General features: G+C 40.3%; 1 protein-coding gene across 3 annotated transcripts in view; it reads left to right on the plus strand.

The window, feature by feature from the left end:
- atrn (attractin) overlaps positions 1–17,456 on the plus strand; it is a 129,129-nt gene that overhangs the window by 96,687 nt on the left and 14,986 nt on the right. The window contains exon 27 of one of the 3 annotated variants that reach the window (XM_086275471.1): positions 9,477–15,847. The exons of the other annotated variants lie outside the window; for them this stretch is intronic. Within the exon in view, the coding sequence (XP_086131597.1) occupies positions 9,477–9,500 (24 nt within the window). The 3' untranslated portion in view covers positions 9,501–15,847. Of the gene's footprint in view, positions 1–9,476; positions 15,848–17,456 lie in introns of those variants that run through there. 3 annotated transcript variants of the gene reach the window in all.

Raw genomic sequence — 17,456 nt, forward strand, 5'->3', positions numbered from 1 at the left:
ATGTGCGAAACTAAATGCATGAATTTGTTAGTGATGTTTTGCACAGTTTGATAATGAATCATCAGGCATTTGGAAAACATGTTTTCTTTCATTTTTGGCAGGAAATTAGCTCCATAAATATTACTTTTCTGTGTGTTGCTCATATTTGTTCCAAGAAATTTGAATCAATCTGTCAAAGTTATGGGTTCACATTTTGTTTGGGGCGCATGAAGTCCTGTTTTGCTTATGCTGAGCAGGAGATTATTGAGACACCCTGGGCTACCTGCTCTCAGTAATTGTGCTCAGCTCATTATTGTTTTGTGGCACCTGTGCAAAAGGTTAGCGGTTTAAGGTGAACAGCCTCTTATCTTGTTCCGCTTCAGCAAGAATATTCATTTCTAATGCCGATGTTGGTGTTTATTATTAAAGTGAAGGCTTTCTCTCATTGAAAACTGAGCTGGTTTATCCTTTTGAGATATAGCCAGGCTACAGGCCACCAGCTACATCGCAGTTTATTATAATATAAAAACAGGTCTGTGGTGAGAATTTTGGAATGAAATGTAAACGCTCCCAAGTTGTAAAAAGATGTTTTTCTGTTGCTGGCAGTGTTTAGCTGGAGTTTGATCCAGCTAAACATTATTAGTGCAGGACTAACATAGCCTGGGGACAAGCAGAGATGATTAATAATCAGCTCAGCTTTTTTTATCATCAGCCCAGACATTCAGTAAAAATGGAGCAATTTCAGTTCAACTTGGATGAAAACTTTAAAATCCAGCAAACTTGCATCTGTTAAACCCCCCCCCCCTCCCCCCCCCCGCAAGGATCAGGCAGAGGAATTAGCAGCACATCCACAGCTCAACATCTGTATCACTCCTGTAATCCACTGACTTGGTCAATAATGTTTAAAGTGTTTAATTAGCCCGATCAGTAGTTTAACTGGTGGAACCTCCAGTACAGATCACCTGCAGTGCTTTGGAAAAGATCCACTGGTAATGTTAAACCAACAAAGACTTTTCAGTTTGTAATTTGGATTCCTCTTTTCATGTGGCAGTAACTGAAATTAAAAGCAGAGGGTTTGGGAACCAAATTATGACAGAGATAAAGGAGAATGGACAAAAAGAAGTCAAGTGAAATGACTTTATTTATTATTTCGGCTTGAACGTGTTTTTATTGTCATGCTGGTCCCCAGCTACTACCTGCTCACTATGGTGCTAACTGGTATTTTATAGGTAATGAAATTCATTTCAGATTAAAGCATTAGGCCACTCCAAAGGCTGATGGAGTGAATAGTGGCTGACCTGAGCAGCTCTTTGCAAATGCAGCTTTGCAGTGTAAACTTGACCACCTGAACTTTTTTGTCAGTGGCAGGTTGAAGATTAAAGATTTCTGCTCAGGTAGCTTAGTGTAGAATCATTTCTGTGTAATTTGTGGAGACTCCAAACAGCATAAGCTTTGTGACTTAAACAATAAAGGAGCGAAAGGCCTCCATGTCAATCACTGTGTTCTTGATGAAAGAAAGTCTGTTACGTTGTTTGAACACAGAGGTAGATTAGTATTACTTTTGTGTACCCTTGAAAATGGATTCAACCATGCCTGCTCTCAGTAAGAATAATTGTGCCCTTGAAGGCAGACTTTTGAGGCCATGGTCATTGTTATGGCTCTGTGGTAGAGTGAAATGCTCTGGGATTGTGCTCCAGAAGTGTATCTCAGCTTTAGGAAATACAGAGGGCATTCATACGACTACTGTAACAATCCTTTGGGTTAAAAATGTCCCTCTCCCCCTTTATTTCCTTGCTTTTTGGTGTGCACACGAGGAAAAAATTGTCTCTCCTCATGCTACTTCCTCCTGTCTCTGAAAAAACAGAAACACATGTAGTGTGAACAGCTGACATCATAGCAGATTGCCACGTGATTCTCCGGGGAGAGTGTCATGCTCCTGAAACATTAAGGATTGCGTAGGTGATAAATCTACTTTAGTTTAATAGCTCTTTCTGTTGTAAGAGTATTTGTCTCCTCACCGTTGACTACCAACAGAATGAAACAAAAGAAATAAAAGGCTTGATTTCCCTTCTTTTCCTTTATGTAGCAAGCATAGCCTTGTGAAGACAAAGAAGCCAAAGTTTCACCTTTTCCCTTTTTTACAGAATGAAAGCTCATTTCAGCATTGACAGAATTGTGTTGTTTGTCTCGGCTAGTGTTGTCTCGCGTTGTTTGTCTCAGCTGTCAGGGGTGTCCGGTTATCTCACCTTCCAGCAGTTCAGCTGTGGCCAAATCCTTGCCGGACAAGTTCAGAGAGGGAGAAGGCATCGCCTTGTCTCACTCTCTGCAGAATGCTATTAAGGGGGGGAAACCTGTTCAGTCCTCCCCGCTCCTGCAGTCTGCATCCCTGCTGGAGGTGGGGAGATGGATTGCTCAAGGTGACCCCAACTGGCACACTGTCTGCTCAGCCCGACCGCTCTCATGCCACCATTCTTCACACTTACTCATTCTCTTCTTTCGTCTCGCACGTTGCCAGTACCCCAGGCGGCATTCTTCAGAGCTGCCTCTAGCAGCTTCTTAGTTGAGATCCCCCACCCCCGAACCACGTTTTCCCTCTCTGCTGCCGTGCAGCCTTGTTTCTTCATGAGCAGATGATGTAAAAGTCCCAGACTAGTCTCCTAATGGGTTAAAGCTGTAATACTGAGTTATGTTAATTACAGTCATTTACCAGCAAATGTCTCCAGACATAACTGGAAACTCTGGAAACTGCTTTTTGAAAAGCAGCGCTGTTCTAGGTTTGTGAGACAGCATAAACATTTAACATCAAAAGGAATTAGGTTATGATAAATAGCATCATACTATAACAAATGCTGCATATGCATGTATATATGTCCTGTACCCAATCTCCTCTTTAACGGGTGGGTTTTTGACTGAAACTCTGCACAAACATTATTACACATACAACTTTTAGCATCCATGTGTCCTTTTTTTACCCCAAACATTTGTTATAAATCCTAATACTTTCAATTTGCCTACATAGATATATATTATGTTCATTCATACCCCTGCAAATACCATCTAATGTTCTCCACTTGTTTGTTTCACATCTCACATTCAAGGCTCGCTGCCCATACGTAACTGAACAGTGTTGTTTGATTCACCTCTAAATATGGAATAACGGTTCAGAGAAAGCACTGCAGACCTGCCCCTGATAATCTAATCAGAAGACTAACTTGAAACTACTGATAATGAATTTTATACCATACAAGTTATAAACTCTTCACAGAAACAAGTTTGGATCCAACTGCCTGCAGCATGTTTAAAATAAAACGATAGGAAACCAATGTTATTTTTATGGACCTCAAGTAGTAAACTGTTAAAAACATATGCTGTATGTAATGGCTGGCCTGAGCCACTGAGACGTCATTGGATGGTTTCATTGCCTTCAATCTGTCTTTTTGCTTTTATCAGCTTTCCCCTCCCTTATTTAAACCAGGTATGACCATATTTGAATGTGACTGTAGAGGTGGAGACTTTTAAGCTAATGCTAGCTTGGTTGATTAAAAAGGCACTTATATAAATTACTTTGATTTTTAACCCTCTATATCCCAATAGAATTTGATTACAATGCTCCAGTTTCCCAAGAATTTCATAATAGAGGAGAAATCCATTAAATACTTTGAAACTATTGATATGTAAATCACAAGTTAGCTTTAAGCTAGCTTAATCTGTATATGATAGACTTTCATCACCTCTTTCTCTTTTTCATTCGTCTCCTCTCGTGCTTATTTATTCCACAGTTACTTATTGTTAACAGATCAGACACGCGACCCTTCTGTCTCTGAAAAGCTGACAATGAGCCAATAATAGCAACGCCCGCAGCTAGTTCTAAGCTAACGTCATGTCAGCTAGCATAATTACCAGAGTCGGATCCACTTACCGCTAACAGCAGCTAAATCAGCAGCTCTTACTGACACAGACATTTAGGTTTTCCTCAGTAACTGACCTCCGTATCGTGTCAGCAGTCCATTGCGGGTGAACTGGAGAGAGCCCGTCCATGGTTGTTATAGGGTACTTAAAATGCATTAAAATACTAATTTTAATCTTACAGTTTTACGGGGGGTTTCATCTCCAAAGATAGTTATCTAAAATTTTACTCCTTTTGGGATTTTCTATGCGGAACTGTTTCTTCACAAAGATGTAAAATAAAAATGATTTCTCTTCTATGTTTGACACAAGAGTCTATGCAGATTGACTCGCTTTCAGAGCCAACCGCTGACCATTTGATGAACTACAGGTCTCTGCACCTTTTTTCTCATTCTCTCAATTTTCCAGTCTCAGAGAGTGCTTCTTGGCACATACTTCATAACGTTTTCAACAAGTAATTGACATTATTTTGACTGCACATTATGATGCAGCGAACCGGGGGCAAGCGGACATGTAAGAAAAATCTGTTGTGTGAGTACTGAGGCAGCAACATCAACTGTGCTCTTCCTTAAAGCACTGCAAGGCCTCTGTAGATTAACTAGAGAGATGCTTTAAGATTCTTTGAGAGATGTCTTCCATCTCCTTTTCTCTCCTGAGGTCAATGTTCGCTGCACCACCGCACAGAACAAAAGGCCTACTTCAGAGGTGATCAATCCTGAAGTGAGAGGTGGAGAGAAAGATGAGGGTGAGAGAGGGTAAGGATGAGTCACAGTCACTCAAAGAGGATTATGAGAATATTTAGGAAAACGTACATCCCGCTTAAAGGAAAGGTCTCGTTAATGGGTATCCTCCACATAGTCAATCTAAGACTTTCTTTGCACTTGACAGGATGCGGATTCATCAAAATGTGATGAAAAAGAATCAAGAGCAGAGCTGCAGCGCTGGCAGCAAGCTATCTCTGCAACAGTGTTAGAAGACTCCTGCTTTAGCTGTCCGTGCCAACTCCAGAGCAAATATTAGCTTTGGTTTTTAAAAGGAAAATCACTAGCATGCAAATGATAGACTGTGTGTGCAGAAGTGAAAGAGTACTAATAATACATTTGTGTGTTTGTACAAGTCCTGCATGAGTCCGGGGGCATATTCTGCATTCGTGAACAGATACCGTTTGTTTCTACAGTGTTCGGGTGCAAGCGAATGAATACCAGATCAGTGTGTGTGGGTTGGCTGAATTGTATTTCAGCAGTGTATTCTGTGTCAGTGCAGATTTTGCCCTCGTGTCATTTTCATTTTCTGCGTATGTAGGAAATCTGACTGTTCGTGTGAACACGAGGCTTTTTTGTCTGTCAGTGTTCCCGAGACACTTCTAAATCCTCCTAATCTTAATTCTGCAGAGATGGTGCGTATAATTAGAGTTTGGATCAGTGCCAGTGTCTTATTGCTCACAATATACAGGCTGTCTTAGCATCTCAACCCTACTACACTGTGGTTGACCCCCATTTGATCTAATAACATCTAGCACCCCCTCCCATCCATCATGGCACTGGTACAAGCCCAGAACCTCTGTCAAAGCGCCACTCCTACACTTTTTAAATTCTGTTTCATCTTATTACAGACTGTCTTTGCTTTCTTTACTTTTATCTGGTTCTTCCTCCTGCATCTGTCTCAGCTCCTCCATCTTTGTGCAGTCTTTGTTTTAACCTCCAAGGCACCTCGGTTTACTCTAGTCATCCTAAAGTCAGCAACTTTAATACGTACTGTGGATTCTGAAGTAAGGATGTTCATTAAACAGAGAGCTGTGCGTCACCTCGGATGCTCTCCCCCTCTACAGCACATCTTTGCACAGAGCTTGCTGCATCTGTATTAAGGTATAATTTCCTAACATGACACGTCCTGTTTCTATATTGGGAAATCTCTGCTCACCTGTTTCCTGTCTATGCCACTATTCCCGTTCTCTCCCTGAAAGTCACTTCTGCGCACCGACTGCTTCCCCTGTCCCTTCAGTGCATTGTTGTGTGCGCCATAGCTGTCAGATGATGTGATGTAGTGAAGCTAATCAGATTGCTTTTTCCAGCCATATGGTGTTTTGGTTTGCTTTTAGTCATGTGTTAGGCTATTATTGTGTTGTTCATTTATATTGGTTGTTTTTATTTATGTCTGCTCAAAGTACTTTGTCCTCTGAGCTGAAAGTGCTACAAATAAAATGATTTCATTTCCCTGGCAATTTAGCCTTGTGCAGTACAGCATTTCGACATTATAATACTATATTTTCTTTTAAGATGCTTTAATTGCTTATGCTGACCACAGACGCTGGCCTCTCATAGGTTAAATATTAGCTGCGATTAAACATTTGCTTACATTTGAACGAGACCTGTTATAATCTGGCCAATTAGCTGCTATGTTTGTTCCCATTTAGTGCCAGCCAAGTTGTAAAGAGATTGGCCAGAGAAAACAAGTTGTGCTGATTTAAATGGTGTACTTGGCTTTATTGATTTGGTTGTTTACTGGTCAAATCTAATATGTAAAAAGAACAGAGGCATGCTGGAGCTGGGCCCGTTGTTACTCAGCCACCTTGATATACTATATTCCCAGAACTGCCAATCCTCTGCTTATACACAGATCAAAAAATATTTTGAACCACACCACTGACAACGATTTGATACAAAAATGTCACATTTGGATTCATCGCTGAGTAAGGCCTGTTGCCACTGATTTTCAGTCCAGTTCTTGTTTAATTCTCAGTGTTTCCCTTCATTAAGAATGGCTTCTTGACAGCTAACGTTCCACTGAGACCACTTCTGTGGAGGCTTTAGTAAACAGTAGATGGATTAGGACCACAGTTCATTTGCTGTGCATTGTTTTTGTTTTAGGTCTGCTACTTCTTTTGTCCCCTAGCAGTATGGTTTCCTCAAATTTTTAGAAGGAGACGCTGCACACCACGTTCAGATAATAATTGTCAACAAATAGCTCTTTGGAAAACACCTTGCTGATTTGTATGCGTTTTCGTCGTTAGGAAGAAAATACCTAAAAAAATTGGTTCATTGCTAAGCTGTCAGTTGCATCTAGATACGGTGCTGGTTCAAACCTCGAGCTAGGTGCATTTTATATTTGAACAATTCATAGGTCAGTATTCCTCTGAAAATGGTCAGGTACAAGGACGGAAGGGAAAATGAGTGAAAAAGTAGCCAGTGTCCAGGGGGGGGATTACAAGAAAGTTTAGCTCGTTGGACGGAAAATAAAAAAAAATGTTGTGTGGCTCAGGACTTCTGCGCGTGACTGTATGCATTTTGATAGGTAAACTTGGCTTAGAGCTTTTTTTATTGCAGACTTGTATCAAATGCTGCCCCCCTTCATTGCAGTAGTCAGTGTTTTGCAGTTTAACAAATTTTTGTGATTTTGGTCCGGTTTCAGCACCTCACCATGAGAGTTCACATGAGCTGTTTCGAACAGATCTGGTGTGTGTGTGGTTCCTTTATCGATTGGTTAAATGCTCTTTCAGTGAATCTCAGCCCTTTGATTCTTTTGAAGGTTTCCAATGCTTCCGTCTGTTCAGTTTCCTTTTCTCTTTTATTTATTTATAATCTGAAAGGCTGTTCCTTTTTGATGGTGCACGCTGTATGAAGCAGTGCAGTTTTTAACAGTATACCAAGCAAACACTAACTTAGGATTATTTGAATGCGATGGACAAAGAGGAGAAGAACATAGAGTGGGAGGCCAGGAGTGAGGAACAAGGAAGAGTTGGGTAGCAGGAAAAAGGAAAGAGAGAAAGATGTAGAGAGGGATCAAAGCCTTCTCCCATGTCAGTATTCACAGCGTGCATCTTCTCCTCCCCCCCCCCACCTCACCACCGGAGAGATGGAACGATGAAGCGAGAGAGAGAAGCAGCAAGTAGCTAACATTCCTGCGTTGCTAAAGAAATCCCCCTGCCCGCTTCCTACTTTCCTTCCTCCCTCCTCTTCTTCCCTCTCCCTCCCCTCCCCCGCATGCCGCTCACTGCAGTTTTCCTTCAGTGATTCCGAAGGATGATTGAGAACTCTCTCTGTATCTGCGTTTTTTCTTCTTCTTCTTCTTTTTTTAAACAGACGCATCAATAAATAAACGGTTTGGTGTAGTGCTCTAAGATGTGCGGCATGTGTACTGTATGTGCATCTGTGATTGTACACAGTGTGTGTGCCTGTGTGTACGTTCTCTGCACTCGAGCGATCTAACACTCCATCCCCTCCATCTCTTCCCAGGGGCAAACACTTTGTACACCTTTGTCTTTCACCTCACTTCACCTCCCTCCTCCTCTACGTTCACTTCACTTCTGCTTCACCAACAGGCTTAAAAATTTCTTTTTAGTCTAATTTCCCTCTTTCTATTCCTCTCCCGCATCCTCCTTTTATTTTTTTTCCTATTGCCCCCTCCCTCCCATATATGCATGGTCTGCTGACGCACTCAATCTCTTTGGCACAGTACTGCTCACTTTGAAAATGCTCAAACACAATTCCCTCAGATAGTTTCCGCACGCCCGTGTGTGTGTGTGTGATCGAGCAAATACAAGCGTTTCTGAATTGACAGTTTTGTTCCAGAGATGCAATTACCATCTTTTAACAATATTGGTCAGCCAACAGATTATTTTAAAAACTTCTCACTATTTGCATGCGAACAATTGTTCAAGTGTCTGTTCAGTGTGAAAAGGGTTTTGCTCACTGGAATCCAAATGCAATTATAGCCCATTTCATTGGTTTCCCTTAGCTTTAAGAAGTGTTTGTCTTTTCAATTCATTAGCCTGCTAATTTAGTCTTTTAGTTCACTCTCATGCCTCTTATTAGTGGTGCTTCTTGCTGTAGCAGGTAGTTAGCTTTCAGAAAAAGAAAAAAACATCCACAATATATTACAAGAGGAGTACAGAGAAGGAAACAAACCTGGTAACTAGAGAGTGGGGTTAGTGGGAGCACCTAAAAAGCCACACATCTCATCAAAAGAAGGCTAAAAGAAAGCGAATATTGGACATAAATTCCCTCACTGGATAGAATCATGGATAGAAACGGAAGGTAAAGTAACTACAGTACTATGGAAAAATCTATACTTTGCTTTCAAGACACCAGACTCTTGTAGTCTTGAGCAATAGGTCTTTCTGAAAGTCTTTCAGAGCTTTGCTGCTAACAGCTTTTTTCAAAATCATATACATCATTCCCATTTCTTTTGCTGATTCTATGGAAAATTCCAAAGATAATGTAGTTTGAGAGGGATAATATAATATAGTACTTTTTAAATTTGGCATGATGTGCAAATAATGGGGAAACAGGACCTGTGGGGGGGACAAAAGAAGTGGTAGGCCAAAAACTTTCTACAGCAGATGAAAAATACATGAAAGCCATATCCTTAAGAAATAGGAAAAGATCTGACGCAGGACCAATTTCTCATCAGAAATTGTTTTTGGAAGGGTGGCTGTCAAGAAGCCATTTGTAATGAAGGGAAACAGGGGGAAAAGGCTGAGGTATACCAAATAAGACAAAAAATATTATGAAAATCAATGAAAGCAAGTCTCATGGAGTGGGGAATCTAGGTTTGAATCTTTTGTTTCTAATCATAATTGTTAATTGTTGCAGTTGCCTGGACCTCAACTTTATTGAGGGAGTGTGGGATCGTCTTGACAGTGAATGGAACAAATGACAGCCAACATCCAAGGAGGAGCTTTGAATGTCGTTCAAGAAGCCTGGAGAACTACTCTATTACTGAAGACTACTTAAAGAAATTATAAACACAGCTCAACACGGCCTGAAAGAGTTCAGGCTGTGTTGAGAATAAAAGTGGTCATGAGAAATGTTGGTTTTCAAGCTTGTTAGAATTATACAGAATATATTTTTTGCTTTCTCGCTGCAAGCATTTACCATTTACTAGATTTTGGCTGGAAAATACTCACTTCTGAGTTAATGTTGTACCCTGCTTTGTCCTACTAACTTACAAGAAATCTAACCAATAACTGTTTAGTTATTGCACCTTTCTTAGTAAATGATTAGTAATAACTGACATGCATCTTGTAAACTGAATTGTTGGTGACCAGCTGATGAATAATTGTTTCAGTACTTGCAGGTTTGACACTCATCCTAGTGCCTGTTGCTTTACTCAGTTGTCCCTTTGGAATGAAATTCCCTCTGTGTGCTTGAGATAATTCATTTGCAGCTGAGAAAATACGCACACATACATGACTGGTCATGTGCACGTATCTCCAACCTGTCTGCATCCATGCTTGTGCGTGCCCACCTCTGTGCACTCATCCTATAACTAGGTTTATATATGCATAGTTTTCTCTTCCATAGTCAGATATTACTCCCATTCTCACACACACACACACACACACACACACACGCACACACACACACACACACACACACACACACACACACACACACACACACACACACACACACACTAACTGCCCTGCAGAAAACCAAGAGCCAATTTAAGAAGTAAGCGACTTGCACTGTAACTCCTCTGGCGTCTGGTTATCTTTGGAGTGCTGAGTGTTTGCTGTACAGCGGCTTCCTACTCGCAGCACATAATAAGATTTCAGCAAATTATATCTTCTATAGGACTCCTTCCTGGATGGGTATTCTGCATATTCTGCTTTCTGCTTAACCTGATTATAGGTTAGAGAGGGGGGCATGGGACAAAAAAACAATAAAAAAAACCCCAACAAAAAAATGGGGAAACTCTTCAGAGGTCAGAGAAAATAGATTTAGGTGGAGGATCAAAATGAATAATTTTTTAAAAATGTATCAAATGTAATTAGATTTAGTTTTATTTATATAGCTCCAAATCCCAACAATAGTTGCTTAATAGTTACTTATATTGTAATAACTTAAATAGAGAGCCTAATCGAGAGAAATCTCCTAGCTATGAGCAAACACATAGCAACAGTGGGAAGGAAAAACATTTTACCAAGAAGAATCCTCCGGCAGAACCAGGCTAAGGGAGCAGTGGAAGATGACACAAAAGACACGATTTGGAAGAACAAAATTATGCCAATAGTCCATTAAGGGTCTGTATAAAATGACGGTACTACTTTTTGGTCATCATTTGAGCTCGGTGACAGTAATGAAGTTATAAAACCACTATTCTTGCAGCTCACAGATCAAGTCTTTGTTAGTCATTAGCAAAACAAGTGCAAATACAAAGCAAAGTAGTGAAGACTGAATATTACTTTCATCATGTCAAAACATAATTAAAGCTCGTTCATTTAAAAGATAAAAAAACAAACCCCTGAATATTTCAGATGATGAATTGGTGAATACTTTTGTTTTGACAAAAACTGGTCATACAAACTGCCCTCTTAAACACTAACTAAGCTTTAATAGTCTATAGGATAATTTTTTTAAATTCTATTTTCCAACAAATGTGTTTTAAATCTGAACTGATTAAACTTGTAGAAGTCTGATTGTCCTTGAACACGAGCCTTTTGTCCCTGCTGTCATTCTCAAATTTAGATAAAAATCCTTTGACTTGCAGCAGCTCATTGCTCAGTAGTAAAGGCCATAAATTGTGCAAAGTTCCCAGGGGTAAAATTGAAAATTCTAATTGTGAATATAATAATAAAACCACATAATTTGAGGTAAATGTGAATTTTTAAACAAAGGTTACCTGCATCTTAAACGTGAGACCAGGGTGTTTGCAGGTAGGTTGAGGGAGGTGGACTGAATAAAGTTTGTTTACCGCAACATTCAGATGCTCCTCCATCTGCTTTTTATCCAGTAAATCAATTCTGCTGCTTTGTGCTGTTCAAGGTGTGCTGTGCTTATGAAAAAGGATGTTGTCTGCATGCAGATTCTCACTTTCTCTGCATGCTGTTTACTACGCAGATCCAGACTATGATGTTGCTGCCTGGTTCAGCCAGTTGCATTAGTATGAATGATGTTGATTCAGAATGCAGAACTACTTTAAGTGTGAGAGCAGGGGGGTATTACATTTAACTTGGCCATGTTTGATTAGCTTTAAGTAGTTGATGCACAATCATTAGCCACTCTCTTAGGCACACCTTGCTAGTACCATGCTAGAACCCTTTTGCCTTCAGAACTCGCTTCATGCTTCATGGCACAGATTCAACAAATTGCTGGGAACATTCCTCAGAGATTTTGGTCCATATTCACATGATGGCATCATATATTTACTGCAGATTTGTCAGCTGCACATCCATGATTCGCCATACCCTGAAGGTGTTCTTCGCTGACACAATCTGCTTCAAGGTTTCTCTTGTTGTGCATTCAGGGATGCTGGTCTGCATAACTCTGTTATATTCAGTGGTTATTTGAGTTACTGCTGCCTTCTTATCAGCTTTAAGCAGTCTGACCATTCTCCCTTGACTTCTTGTATCAACAAGGCATTTTCACTGCCGCTCACTCTACAAACCCTAAAGATGGTGGTGTGGGGAAAATCCCAGTAGATCAGCACTTTCTGAAATATTTGGAGCGGCCTGTGTTGCACCAACAACCACGCCACGTTCAAAGTCACTTTTATCATCTTTCTTCCTTGTTCTGATGCCCGATTTGAACTTGAGCAGGTCGTCTTAACCATGTCTACAGTATATGCCTAAATGTTGTGAGTCAATGCCGTGTGACTGGTTTATTAGACATTTGCATTAACAAGAACAAATAAAGTGGCCAGTGAGTGTACAGTATGGCTGCAACTAACAATTATTGTGATAGTTGACTGATCAATGATACGAGGGTATTGCAGTTACATGAATATGACACTGTGGAGCCCACACAGTGTTCAGGGGACTGTTTTTCATTTTTATTTCACACACAGAAATGTTACTTTGTGGTTTGGCAACAAGGTCTTTTCCAGACAGTCAGCTTTGCAGCTGCACACTCCAAGCGCTCTCATCTCAGGTCACTAAAAGGAAGGAGACCTCGTTAGCACAATCATCTCCACCTGCCCCATCAGCCTGCACTGGCCTTGAGCCTGCTGCAGAGCCAGAGACCACACCCTTGTCACAGACATTTCAACTCATTTTTATAGTAAACATCATCGATTATGGCAGCCCTAGTGTATAATATAATTGATTTTTTTTTCTATTTGTGGTGTTTGCAGAGGTTTGTTAAAACAAGGAGCTCTGGTTTCTCCCACCACTGACAGAACACTGTTGGATAATGCTTTCTATGTTAGCCAGAAGACACTCTCACTAATCTCAAGAACAACAATCGCAAAACAAACAAAAAATAAAACCACACGCGCGCACACTCTAATTTAAATGGCTAATTGGCACGCAGTTGGCTCTGTTAACAATAATACATGGTTATCATGAGGGAAATATAGTGTCATTCACTCCTTAATGGGCTGTCTCTCATTGGTTTAGGTAATTTTTTTTCATCGCTCACTGATTTGTCGCCAATAATGGGATCACATTCTCTTCAATTCATTCTAATTAAACCTAAAATGTTCCCATTTCAAAGACAAAGTTTCTAGCTGGACTTGTGCAGCTGTCAGGAAATACCTCTAAATATTACCTGCACTTCAGAAGGCATCGTGTAAAGAAGCTGTGTGACCCTCGCTCATCCCGAAACTCTGTCACAACGAGCAGATGAGAGGACAAAATTGGTGCAACTGTCAAAATGCGTCCCCATCGGTCCATTTTCAGAACCGCCTATCCAGTTCGGCGTTGCGGGGGGCGGAGCCTATCACAACTCTCAGCCTACCTGTTACCTACCTTTAATTTTTTATTCCTGTTACAGTTTGACAGCAGGTCACAAGAGCCATGCCATTATTGTGATCAGCCACATTAAAAACACTTGCCTAATATTGTGTACATGAATTAATGATTGTTTTTTGCAAAAAAAAGGACGCGAGAAAACCGAAGTGAATCTGCCTGTCACTGCTCATAATGTGCACAGGCATGTGCACCTGTAACACGCCTAAACACGCGTGGTGAAATGTGATTCTGCACCTCTCCGCACGTTGCGTCGCCACGGACCCCGCCATTCATCACACCCACAAAGGCTACATATTTTGGCTCTCAGATGTTTCACACAGCGGGGTATCTAATCATGACAAATCGCGACTCAGCACAATGAGTTGCTGGTTTGTGTTCTCATTTGTTCTTGGGCTGCGGCTGCTGCTGCTGCAGTGGCAGTGAAGAGTGGGAAAACTAAGACTGGGCACATCAGATGCTTAAGCCTGTTCTTTTTATTTGTGTTCATGGTAACGAGGCAACTATCTGCTTTTGTGTTTGTATTCATGCATACTTTATGGGCGTCAGTCTGCGATCATACGGCACACCATTTCTATTTATAGGATCTTCTTGCAGTTTAGCTTGTCATGATTGATTTGGTTTCTGGTTTCTTTCTGTTAGAGCTGCCAGCTTTTTATAAACCCCCCTCCTCGATGCAGTACCTCCTCCATAAAATGTCCTTTTATTACCGCCTTTTGTTAAGCAGTTTAATGTTTTTACTAATTTGCTAATATGCAAACTTCCTGTTGCCAGAACTATTTTTAAGTTCTCTTAACAAAGCTGTTTGATAACTCGTATGATAAACGAGCTGCGCCAACACTGTCGATTCATAAAACGTGAATGACCGTGTGGGCAGTTGGGAAATGTGAGGGGGAAAAAAAGGAAAACGATGAGTCATTCATGAAGGCAGGATCCAGGTAACTGTTAGGTTGTGTCTATCAGATGAGATTAAACCGTCTGCAGTCATTTCACAGAGTACTTCTGAAAAAGCACGTGTTTGCACTCGTGTGTTACATATTAAACTGATTTTTTTTTAATACATACCAGCTAATTTTTTTTTATGACAAACTAAACATTTGTAAAACCTGTTATAATAATACAAAATGACAAGAATTTTCTTGTCAAAAACAGACTTATGAACTCTGGAAAAAGACAAAGATGAGGAAATTGCACTTTTTTTTTTCTTCTTTGATGCATTTCTTAAGACTTGTCACAATCGTGTAACCTTTCTGTTCATTTGTCAGCTGCTCCCTGACTGACTGTAAATGTTACATGAGAAAGATATATTACGGAGGTGTGTCTTTTTAATATAAAGTTAGGGGTAGGCGACGGTTTGAAATGGTCTTTTTCATAAATATTTGAAACCCTGGCTCTGTAAAGTGTTAATAAAGGAGAAAATCTACTTGCTAGTTTTTGTAAAGCTCACTTATTAGCATCTTGTCTTGTTTTTTTTTGTGTTGCGTATAATAACTGTGGAAAGTGGAAATAGGACAGGTTATGGTTTATGGGGGGATTAATTGCTACAGTATTTCCAGGCTGCAAGTCACAGCTTCCTACTTTCTTTCTGCTCGTCTTCAATTGAGAAGCTACCTGTGATAAGACGGATACAGGAAAATAGACAGTAAAACACGAGCTGTGGGGTAGGTGATGGGTTGAGAAACTCAACATGACAGAATCAGTGGAGCTCTTTCTTAAGGTAACTGATTCCTGGCTAGAGCTAAAAAATTAAGTAGAGAGTAGGACATTGTTAGTCTCATTTATTAAATGGCAAGAATGCTAATATTTCTAAAACTTTTTACCATTTTAAGATAAAACCATTACCTTATAAGATGCAGCTCCATCCCAGCTCCTCCTAGCCCAGCTGTTACAGCAGAGGAGATTTGGATATGGGCACGCATCCACAGACGCATACGAGAATTTAATGAGCTGGCTTGCGCCACAAAGAGAATCCAGGACGTTATATTTAGAGCCCGTTTTTCTTCATTTGGCTTTACTATACAAAGAAAAAGAGACTTTCCCTCAAGCAATTTCTGTATCCCGTGTTAAGAATATCATTATAAGGCGTCGCATTTAGGGAGAAAACGCTAACAATGCCAATAACGAGAATCGACATCCTCAGAGAGGATGAAAACACTCGGCATATTAATTGAAAGCTGTTGAAGGGTTCACAGAAGGATCAGCATCCTCCTGTCACACCAGCGCCATGTGTGATTTCTACTCTGTGTGCGCTTTCTAGTTGAATCTCAGTCCTGCCCTTTACTTGCACCTTTTGTTTTTTTTTTGACAAGAGCCCACTGTAATGAGACAGAAGCCTAACTTCTAACTCCACACACACAAAGCTATGTTGTAGGTGCTTGACTTATTATATCCTGTATATAACAAATACATTTCAAACAAATGTTTTTTTTATCATTATTAATATTATTTTGCCTCATTTCTGCCGATGTTGTTCCTGCTCTTACGACAGCTACAGGTGTTTTTCTTTCACTGGTTTTGCTGCCTGGGTTCAGGTCCCGGTTCCTTGACAGTCGAGGCCGTTTGTTTCTGCACTCGTAGCGCTTTGGCTGCTTTGACAGTCGAAGACATGGGTGCATCACCTTGTTTACTGTTGTCTCTTGCTTTCCTCAACCTCTTGATCTGTATCTCTCCTTGCTTTGACCTACCTTTCTGCTGCTCACAGTCTGCATCTTTTGCACCGCTACACTTCCCATCTTTCACCTTCCCTATTTCCTCTTATTGCAATCCTCCTTATTTCCTTGTCTGCTCTCATTCTTTAGCTTCTGTTTCTTGTCCTTTTTCTCCTCCTATTCCTCATAATCACCTCCCTCCTCCTTTCCCTTTGGCCAAGGTCCATGCTATAAATCAGAAGAAAATGAGCCTGTTCCTCTGTTTTGCAGTGGAGGAAAGTTACTGAAAAAGTTCCTCAACTGCACTTTTAAGGTATTCTACTTGTCAGTGATGGCTACCATCATACAATTTGTGCTTCTGACAGCTATACAGGGAAATTTAGAAATGCTTTTCACTACCTGCAGTATTCTGCAGGTTTTACGTATAAATTATACTGAAGGATAACAAAGCTTGTTAGAAACCTTCTAATCGGGCAAACTTTACAAATAGTTTAGGCTACAGGCTTCTTGCCTCATTAAATACATTATATGTCAGTTTAAAGATTTTATAAAATCTGCCTTTGGGTTGAAAAGTTCTTAATATTAAAAGTCATTGATCAAACCAGCCTGCCGGGTCTGGGTAATAAATTCTTTCCATACTTAAGGATCCACTGAGTTAACATTTATTTTTAAATTTAAACATTTATTTACAAATGAATCGATGGATGCAACTCTGATTAAACACAGAATCACGCTGGACAAAAGTTCAGGCCATCCACCAGGCAGCAGGCAATTACAGTTAGAAACCAGATGGTGCAATAGTGATGCATTTAAAAGAGGCAGGTATTTCTCTCAAAGTCAGTCTTGTTCTTGTATTTGTGTGTGATTGATTAATGTGTCTCCCTGCCTGCTTAATGTTGAAATAAGCTTCTCGGATATTCGTCACATGAACTTTAAAACCTGATTCAGTGTCTGCTGTCACAGACATGTCAGCATTAAGGTGGATGTCACAGTCAATAAAGGTTTAATCCACACTATCTGCCAAATTCAAAGGTGTCACACTCACAGGTGGATGTTCATGAGATAAATGGAGATCAGTCAAACACGCATTGATTGATTTGCAGGACTGTAGGATGGATTACCAGGATTCAATTCAATTCAATTTGTATAGCGCCAAATCACAACAACAGTGGCCTCAATGATTTAACGTAAAGTCATTGTGCTAACCTTTATTTCACTGCATGGAAGAAAATGAG

This window comes from Aulonocara sp. 'chitande type north' Nkhata Bay, linkage group LG19, assembly GCF_057382095.1.
Source record: "Aulonocara sp. 'chitande type north' Nkhata Bay isolate Kocher_YH1m ecotype deep benthic linkage group LG19, A_spYH_male_GT1.1, whole genome shotgun sequence".
In the NCBI taxonomy this organism is placed as follows: Eukaryota; Metazoa; Chordata; class Actinopteri; order Cichliformes; family Cichlidae; genus Aulonocara; species Aulonocara sp. 'chitande type north' Nkhata Bay.